The 10,318-nt window shown below is 34.6% G+C and overlaps 1 protein-coding gene across 1 annotated transcript in view; it reads right to left on the bottom strand.

Annotated features, from left to right (window-relative positions):
• ENPP3 (ectonucleotide pyrophosphatase/phosphodiesterase 3) overlaps window positions 241-10,318 on the bottom strand; it is an 89,672-nt gene continuing 79,594 nt past the window's right edge. Inside the window, exons 22-25 of the mRNA XM_005684756.2 lie at window positions 9,759-9,836; window positions 8,944-9,076; window positions 7,139-7,295; window positions 241-577 (exon numbers count right to left, since the gene is read on the bottom strand). Of these exons, the coding sequence (XP_005684813.2) occupies window positions 407-577; window positions 7,139-7,295; window positions 8,944-9,076; window positions 9,759-9,836 (539 nt within the window). The 3' untranslated portion in view covers window positions 241-406. The remainder of the gene's footprint in view (window positions 578-7,138; window positions 7,296-8,943; window positions 9,077-9,758; window positions 9,837-10,318) is intronic.

Below are 10,318 nucleotides of genomic sequence, written 5' to 3'. Positions count from 1 at the left end.
CAAATGAAATTATTGAATGAAGGCAATGTGTATTTTTTTTTATTTTAATACATATTTCCTGATTGCTAAGTGTAAAAAGTTTTATAACAAAACTGATGTAGAATTGATTCGGTTCAAAAGTGAGACCTACTTCTCGTACTCTGCTTTCTATTTAGATAATGTTGGGAAGAAAAAGATAGCCAAGGATTATAAATGAGATAATAAGGAAGGAATAACATAGCACAGTCTGTGCAAACTGTGTAACTTTAAAACATTATATTTTTATATAAATGAAAAAGAGAAAGGAATAATTAAAATTACACAATACAGCTTTTAGTGGAGTTAAGGAAAATAGAAAATTTTATTTTATGGTCTTCAACAGGAAAAAAATCATTCACAATTTGCCAAGGTTGTTTTATATATTAAGTTAAATAACGGTTTCAAATACAGGCAAATATGTCTTTAGTTGCAAAATTTCAGAGACAGGCTGTGCTTTTTCTTGATAAAAGTCAAGTCCAGTAAGAAGTTCCACATCACGCACGCGGGCAGTATGTGCATTGAATCTTTCTTCAACCCAAAGAGATTCTGGTTTATTTTCCTGAAACAGAAAAGCAAAAGATTATTTCCCCTGGAGCATGGTTTTTCATTAACAGAAAATTCTTTTATTACTTGAAGTTGTCCCTTTTTCCCGTGGTTTTTTTGTTTGCTTGTTTTTTTCTCAGGTATATTGACATAGAACATTATATTAGCTTAAAATATCCAACTCATTGATTTGATATTTGTTCTTATGGTTTTTACTGCCTTAAATCTTAATTTGATAGAGCTAAATTTTGCTGTATGTTAACATAAAAAGAAAGACGCAAGTACAAACTATACGATAGCAAATACAGACTGCCATAAAGTAGAGCCACTTTTATATTTACTTCAGATATAACTTTTTTAAAGAAATGAAACATTAAAGATGAAGTCAGGTCTTACTCAGAGGATATCATTGTCATGAGTCAGTGTGAATCCAGTCTGTGTGTTTTTTTAACTTTTACTGAACATCAATATAAAATATATAGCATTGATTTATGTTTTCAAACTTATATAAAATGATATAAATTAGATTCTATACTTTTTCATTCAATTTTATGTTTGTAATCTATTCATAGTGAAATATCTAAAGCTAGTTAAATCATCTATTTTTAGCTATGGTTTGTGGCAGCTGAGTTTATATTTTCATTGACATATTGATAGTATTTTTGGCATTATAAATAATAGTGTCATGAATAAATCGGCAAATGTCTTCCATGTTTAAGAACATGAGTTTCTAGGATATATAAACATAGAGTATATGCAACTTTAATTTTACTAAATAGTAAACCTAACACTCCTCAAAGAGTCGGACATGACTGAGCGACTGAACTGAACACTCCTCAAAGTGTATACAACAATCTACACTTCCACTGACAGTGGAGGATAATCCCCATTTCCCCACATCCTTGCCAAACCATGTTGCGAAATAGTGCTTTATCCATGTTTAAAGTTTATTACTCTGAGTATTATTGAGTGTCTTTTCAGATATTTCTTGGCCATTTGACTTTCAGTAGGTTTTTAACTAAATATAAAAAATAGTATATTGAAAAAAATATAAATAGCATAGTAAAAAAACTTTACCATAAACATTATACACACACATATATATATATGGGTTAGTTCAATAATTTGGAGCCATGGATTGCTATGAAATTCCTTATTCTTTATTTTTTACTTTTCTGACAGTCATATGAAGTTGCTAAATTTCTAGCTATTTTTTAAAGTAAGAACTTTACAAGTTCGTTAATTAGATGAGTCTGCATGGATAACTTTCAATTAACTTTAGGATACTTGTTCACTTGTTTTTTAAATATGCAAGCTTAAAATAGGCAGCTATTATTTGAGCCAGAGGAAGTATAAGAGCAAATCACTGTTTCAAACCTCTAAAGTATTTTTCCAGGTAAGATTCATGAGGTGAGTTATTGTTTGTTAAATAAATATGTGATGTGCTAATTTTAACTCATATTTCTAATGGGAATCAAATTCAGTCTTTTCTTCCTGCCTTCACTCTTTAGGCCTTCCCCCATAGCTCAATTCGTAAAGAATCTGTCTGTAATGCAGGAGACCCTGGTTTGATTCCTGGATCAGGAAGATCCCCTGGAGAAGTGAAAGGCTACCCACTCCAGTATTCTGGCCTGGAGAATTCCATGGACTGTATAATCCATGGGGTGGCAAAGAGATGGACATGACTGAACGACTTTCATTTCAGTTTTTCACATTTTAGCAACATTGAATGGTTTTGATCACTTTTCCCACAAAGTTTACTCCCATTTGGTTTTTATTATTCTATTTTCTCCTGGCTTATTTGGTATCTATCTAACTGAATGTTTAGTGAACACCTGACAATCTTTTGTAAAACTGCAAAGAAATGATCTTAAAGAACAACATAATTATACCTAGGCAGGGGTAATACTCAAGCTATTTCATATCAGAAATGAAATGGTTGGTTCACCAGCACCAGCCAATCTGAACAGCATTCAGCTATAGACAACTGCTCTAGTGTACCAATGCATCCCGAAAGAATAGAAGCCTTGTGTATATTGAGTTTCTATGAACCACATTTAAATATATGCTTTTGATCATTTACGTAATCTATTAATCTATATGTATTATACCTACTACATAAAATTGTATACACCCCAAATAAAACTCAATTTGTAAGTTTTTTGAGGTGATATCAGTTTCAGTGTTTTTTTCTCCTAACTTCTTCCTTATTCACTTATATATAGTCTGGCCATTGCTGGCATCACACTAATGAAACCATCTAGACGAGGATCGCCTAACTTAGTGAGATTTTTGTAGCCCTTTCGCTTAGCTGTTTTGAAAGTTCCTTCTTTATCTTTCATAGCTCTGCTCTCTTATTCAATGACACCTTCTGTTTCCTCAGCTTACTTCAGTTTTTTGCCCTCTTGGAAGAACAGACATCTGATCTTTGGGCCTCCTCTCTCTACTTTCTTCTGCTCGGCAATTTCATTTCACTCCTGTGATTTAATACAAAATCTATCTCTATAATTCTGATCTCCTCTAAATTCTATACTTGTATTGTCTTATCCCCAATTCTATTTACAATACAATTGTATACCCCCAATTACATTTCCAAGCTTCCCTGGTGGCTCAGATGGTAAAGAATCTGCCTACAATGCAGGAGACCTTGGTTCGATCCCTGGGTCGGAAAGATCCCCGAGAGAAGGGAATGGCAACCCACTCCAGTATTTGGCCTGGAGAATTCCATGGACAGAGAAGCCTGGCTGGCTACAGTCCACAGGATTGCAAAGAGCTGGACACGAGTGAACTACTAAGCATACACACAATTACATTTCCAACATATACTAAGTTAAAACACAGATAGTCACGTGGACTTACAGCAACATTCTCATTTATCTGACAGGAATTTAATAATACAAAGTTAAGGGAAAAAAGAAAAAGGAGGAAGACAGAAGAAATGATGGAAGAACAAAGGAAGAAAGAAAATAAGAATCAAGTTCTCTACATCAAGTGTGCAGTGGAATTGTGAATCTACCATTTCTACATGGTGTCAGTTGCCTCAAACCTCTTGTAGTGTGAGTACCTCCACAGACTCAGTGATTAGAATATTTTAAAAAGCAGAATTTTCATATAGTATGACCCTTAAAGCAAGCTAACTATTTCACAATTTCACAATTAAAGCACAATTACTTGTTCTAATACTAGTGGAAGTGTTGGCGGATTCTACATCACTCAAACAGTGAAGAATCTGTCTGCAATCCAGGAGACCCAGGTTCTATCCCTGGGGCAGGAAGATCCCCTGGAGAAGAGAATGGCAACCCACTCCAGTATTCTTGCCTGAAGAATTCCATGGACAGATGAGCCTGGTGGGCAACAGTCTATGGGGTTACAAAGAGTCAGACATAACTGAGTGACTAACACTCTAACTTTCTTTTCAAGGTATAGCTTGTGTAGGTACTGTACTTTCTTGGTGATTTGAATCTATGTGATTTTATCTGTATACAAGATTTCACTTTATATTGACTTTAGAATGTAACTCCTTCATGAAATGTGATTTCTTTATAATGACCGCCACTTGCTTACTGTTTATTGAGAATTTTTAGGAGTCTATATGAAATATTTAATTTTCACAACAACATCATTAGGGGGTGAATTGTTTCACACATTTGAGGAAAGTGACCCTCAGCTGTTTCCCCAAAGAGGCCAGATCAGTAAATGAACTCAGATTTTCAACTCCAAAACCCATGCATTTGCATCCTATTCTCTACTGTAGCCTCTTAGGTATTCAACTGGTTTCTCAGTTGAAGGACCACAAACAAATTTATCTTTCACAAAACAGCTGATCATTTTCTGTATTTCTTGGCCAGTCACACCTAAATTTTCAGTTACCTGACTTTATCGTCCTGTCCTTCCCTCCTTCATATCAAATTGACAGTCACATGTATCAATGTCACAGCCTCTCTTATAATCATAGCTTGTTTCATATTCAACATGTTATGTCTCATAGTTCTGTTTATCCAGTGTCATGCCCTGATTACTATCCTGTCAATTCTTTAAAGTCTTAGAATATGTCCAGCTTATTGGTCTTCATGTCTTAGTCAATAGAAATGATGCCTTATTAATTTTGAGATCGTCTCCACTGTGGATGCAGAGGAAAAGCTTTGTACCATTTGTGCTTTACCTTGAAGTGTAGGTGGAATTTTAAACAGATTGAAGAGAAAGCCATTCTAGAAGAGAGAAGCTCATGAGCAAGGACATGGAGGTAGGGAAAACCAAGAGCTGGTCAAGTAATTTTAAGAACTTCAGTTGGCCTGGAAGTTGGGTCTGCAAAGTCAACTGAGGGTAAATTGTGAACAGCCTTAAGTACAGGCTGGGAGATTTTTGTTGTTTCGGTACAGTACTTTTATTCAGGCTTCCCTGGTGGCTTAGAGGTTAAAGCATCCACCTGGAATGTGGGAGACCTGGGTTTGATCCCTGGGTCGGGAAGATCCCCTGGAGAAGGAAAATGGCAACCCACTCCAGTACTCTTCCCTGGAGAATCCCATGGAGGGAGGAGCCTGGTAGGCTACAGTCCATGGAGTCCCAAAGAGTCAGATACGACTGAGCGACTTCACTTTCACTTTACTCAGGGTATATAGATAATCAAAGCTTGCAGATGAGAAAATACTCGTAATGAAAAGCTAAATTTTAAGATGAGGAACTTAGTCATGGTATACAGAGGTAAAGGTGAAAAGGACAGGAGACAATGAAACTACTTAAAATTCATTTTAAAAAGTCCTAATAGAAGGTAATAAGGGCCTAAACTAGGGATAGGAAATAGTTTCTTCTTTGCACACCCATAATGAGTGGCTACCTAGAACCTCTATGATAAAGAACTATTTATTCCTGATTGAGTGGAAAAGAGTATCATACCAAGAGTATCAGTCACAGAAGTCTGCCACTAGAAGAGGAAGTGCATAATAATTGCTTCCCCTTGTCTCAACTAAATAAACTTCTGACAAGACAAATAGGAAGAGTGTCAACTATACAACATCTCCTGATAGCTTCTTGTTTGGAAACTCTTCATGGTTCTAGGACTGTGAGTGATCCATTGCTTAGCCTCTGACCTTTGCCCTCCATTTCTAGTCAGTGAAAGCAACCATCAAACACTCAAGTTCAAACCCTATCTTCAAGACTCAGCTAGAATGTTGCTTTCCTTACCAGAAAGTATTTCTCCTTTGAAATACCTGTCCCTCTTTGTGCCACTTATTTTTCTTTTCTCTATTTGACTAGGCTTCTCAGTGCTAAGACTATGAGCCTTTTTTTTTTTTTTGCTATAATTCATATCTGATTTATTTGTGTATTGCCCAGAGTACATAGCATGGTGAAGGCAGTTACATGTTCAATACCTGAAAGAATAGAGAAGAATCTCAACCTGGCCTAGAACTTAAGCTTTAATCCATCCCTAATAGCCCATGGGATTTTCCATGTGAATGCCTATTTCTACAAATCAGATGTGCCTACTCTTAATTATCCTACCTACCTGCCAAAATAGTTCTCATTCCTAACTTCCCTTTCTTTTTCCTAATTGTCTACATTTAAAATCTCTGATTCAGCTTTGACTCTCCATTTTCCTTTGGCTCTTGCATCCAGGCAGTTACCAAGTCCCTCCCTTCATTATCTTCATGGAAAAGTCTTTCTAATCTTTTCACTCTGTTCAAATGATGCCCATCTTTTAGGGCCTTACTTCCACCTCAGTTTATACAACCATTATTGATTATCCCAGCTAGATGTGTTTTGAATTTGAAACAGTATATCCTTATAACAGTATTTGGCAATGAATCCCAACTTTGTAGTGTCTTTTACTTTCCAATTTTTAAAATAATTCTTATATGATCAACTAACCCATTAGTGTGTGTGCATCACATTTACATATATAATTTACATATCAAAGTTGTATATGAACTCCTTGAGGGCAGAGACAATATATTCTGTCCTGGTGCATTCTAAAAAGTATCTGTCATGATACTGTGCAGTTACAAGGTATTCAATATATTTGTTGAATGACTTCAGTAAAGACCAATTACCAGAATGCATATTTTTTCTATGAAGAACATATATGAAGTCAAAGTAAACATTTACATGTAACTTGCCTTGATCCACAAGATTTTGAAGTGGCCTAGTACATGATATTAAACAAGGAATGTCATTTGAACCAACTTATTTTGTAGAAGCATTAATTTCATGCCAACATTGGGACAGAACCTTAAGGTATGCATTCAGAATAAAAGATTAACAAGCTACAACCCTTCCCTTATTAGTGAATGTGAGTAAATATATCTAAACAAAATATATATGACAAGCATATATAAACACAGGTTCATGTAAGCATATGCATGTTTACATTAATATTTAAATATTCATGTTTAAATTAATGTTAATTACATAAAGATCAGTAGTCTAAGGGAAAGTTCAAAAATGAGGTCACATTTAGTACGACTCTAACCTAGGAAACACCTAAAATATGTACTGTAGTCAGAACCACCGTATGAAAGCCCAGATGAGCTCTGATGAATCATTTTCTCTGGGCCCAGGGCCTCTCTGGGGGCATACTCACAGGACAACTTTCCACATTGGTAGGTCGATGAGGGATGACAAAGGGTAAGACGTCCAGCCAGCCAGTGCAGGCATCAGGGGTTTGGCTTTGATTTTTACAACTAGTTAACACCACGAAGTAGTGCGTTGGAATGGGAACACTGGTGTTGACTGCATAACTAAAAGCATAATTGAAAACATTTGATGTTATTATACTTTTTTTTCTGAAGATTATGTGTCTATATATATATATTTTTTTTTTAAAGAAACACCAAGGTAAAATTATAGCTAAAGAAAGTAAATAAATAGAAAATATAAAATCTTATCATGCATTTTTAAAACTTATTGAGCCAGAATCAAGATTTACAGAAGTCCAAGCTTGGTCATTCTACCATGGAAAATATTAGAATACAAAGAAAAGCAGAGCATGATATTCTGCCTCCCAGTTTTGTTGACTTTATACTTTCTAGTGACATTTCCTAATAGAGCAGGGGCTGGGAATGAAGGATCTGGGATTCCAAGACTAGCTGCACACTTCTACTAGACATTGGATGTGTACTAATCTTCTAATATTCTATGACTTTCTAAGTTTCCTCAACTTTAACATGGAGGTGATCCTGTGGTGCCATTTTCACAGCATAGACAGGGATAAATTCATACAACTGATCTGACAGCCCTTTAGTCTCAGATAACAAACATAAAAGTGCCTTTAAAAGTTTCAAGTACCAAATAAAGGTAAGCTATTAGTGTGAGTCCACTAACAGGAAAATGAACTGATATAAGTATGGTATAACTGGTATAACTATGTTACTGTGATTTAGAATCAGAGCTAGACTGCCTGGGTTCTGGCTTTACTACTTAGCTATGGAACTTACACAAGTTTCTTAACCTCTCTGTGCTTCAGTTTCTTATTCTAAATGGGAGCTAATGGAATCTAACATGAGGATCTTTCTCAGATTAAATAAAGTATCTGTAAATGCTTAGAAGTGTACCTAGCATGGAGTAAAGTGCTATCAAAGCAGTTGCTAGAATTATTAAACGGAGAAAGACAGGATCCATAAACACTGACATAAGGACAAGGCAAACAAAATTTAAAAGGTGACAAGCTTAATTAGTGGTCATAAATGTTATCTTATCAGAAGGTATAAGTAGAGATCCTTGTTTTACATGGTCTAGGCTTAGACATTACCATAGTTTAGTACAGTCTGTTTTGATAATAGAAAAATCATGGATGACACTTCAACTCTGTTCCTGTGACCTGGATTCAGGAGTAATCCTTAGCAAGCTATATGACTAGGTTTAGTACAAAAATATACAGCTTAGTTTATAAAGACAGTTGTAAATATAAAGTTTATAAAGATAAACAGGACTAGTTTTCTACAGGACACCTATAATCTCTTCTGGGAGATACTTTTATGAATCATCCACTATTTGAAATATTGGGCAATATTTTGAATAGTCACTTCTTGATTTTTTTTTATTTATTGCTGAACTGGTTCTCTGCTTTCTGATAGCACAGTGAGCATTCCCTACTTCCTTAGCTGCAACAAAACTATGTTTTCCTTTCTCATTAGTTTAGAAATTTTCAAATAAAAAATTTGCTAAACCTTTCCTGGACATTTTTTTCTTTGTCTGTTGGTTTAAGTCTTTACCATATAAAATTTTTGTGACTTCTTTTGATAGACTAGTTGAAAATAGTCAACAATTATAGCTCTACATAAATATGTTATATAATAGAATACTAAGTTTTAATTTAACATATTTAGGTTTCCCCTTATGATACCCTATTGCTAAATCAAAATGTCCATTTGGTTTCAAATTACTTACGCTGCAATTTCATCTGGAGCATCAAAATGGCCATCATAATCATAATCAAATATTGGTCCACTAACCACATTGACTCCATTTCTTTCCATGGCATATTTTATAAGGAGAATACTATGGAAGTAATTCCACATGGCTAAAAATAAAGGAATAAAGTGCTTAAAATATCTACCTTTATTGAACATGGAAATATTTTCTATTATAAACAAGTACATTTAAATAGCATCCAATTCTACTTCAATACTTGTCACTGGTCATTGAGGAATTCTGCAAAACAGTCTAAGCAGCAAAACTAAATAGCCACATCCATGGTAGGTATTGTTGTTGATGTAGTTGCAGTCTTGAAATTATAGTTAAATATGTCTCCGAAGGCCTTCCGAGGGCTGAATTGCTTTGGAGACAGTATTAAACAATGAGTAGAACATACATACTGCCTTTTTAATTATGACTCGGGACGAACACATTTCATTTACTTATGGTGAGTGTCAGAAAAATTTTATTTTGTATGGAAATAATACATTTGCATTATTATATACAATTGTATATATATAAATACAAATGTGTACAATTTTTTAAAGTTTTATTTTGTGATTATCTCTTTACAGTAAAATTAGGATTAAAATATTATCAAATTTCTAGCAACAAGTCACCGAAAGTTCAAGTAAGGTGAAAAGAATTTATGTTAAATATCCTTCCTGTTTCAATATTTAAAACATAAGAACAAAATGACTAGTAACATAAACAAATTTCAGTTAAGGATGTGTCTAGTTCAGAAATTCAAAGAGTCACCAAAATTAATAATCTAAGTATATACTTACTTTTGAATGCTTCATACATAGGGACCAAATTACTTGTAATTAAAGCATCATATTGACTATTGGAAGTTCTATTGTTTGCTGCAAAACAAATAAATCTTATTAACTCTAGTTACAAAAGAATATATAGCATTCTATATAATAGGCCTATTACTATTACATATTAATGTAAATTTATTAACACACAAAACACAGAGTCACAAAGCACTCTCTGGTAGACGTCATTCATAATTCAGGCAGTCTTATGCATCTGATACCTTGCAGATGGTTGGTGACCCTCAAGAAGATATGTCCACGTCTTATCGTCCCATCACCTCAGAAGGTGATAGGTAGGAAAATAGTGTCTTCACAAATGTAATTAAATTAAGGCTTCAAGATAAGATTATACTGAATTTACAAAGAAAGTGAATGTTTTAGTTGCTCATTTGTGCCCAACTCTTAATGCAGCCCACCAGGCTCCTCTGTCCATGAAATTCCCTAGGCTTTGTAATTGGCTATGAAGACTCAGGGACATGACGTCTAGCAGAGTGTGTGCTGGGTGTGTGTACTCTGGACCCAGAATC

This window comes from Capra hircus, chromosome 9 (assembly GCF_001704415.2).
Source record: "Capra hircus breed San Clemente chromosome 9, ASM170441v1, whole genome shotgun sequence".
NCBI classification, from domain to species: Eukaryota; Metazoa; Chordata; class Mammalia; order Artiodactyla; family Bovidae; genus Capra; species Capra hircus.
Note: the sequence above shows the minus strand (reverse complement) of the source record. Positions and strands in the feature narration are given on the sequence as shown.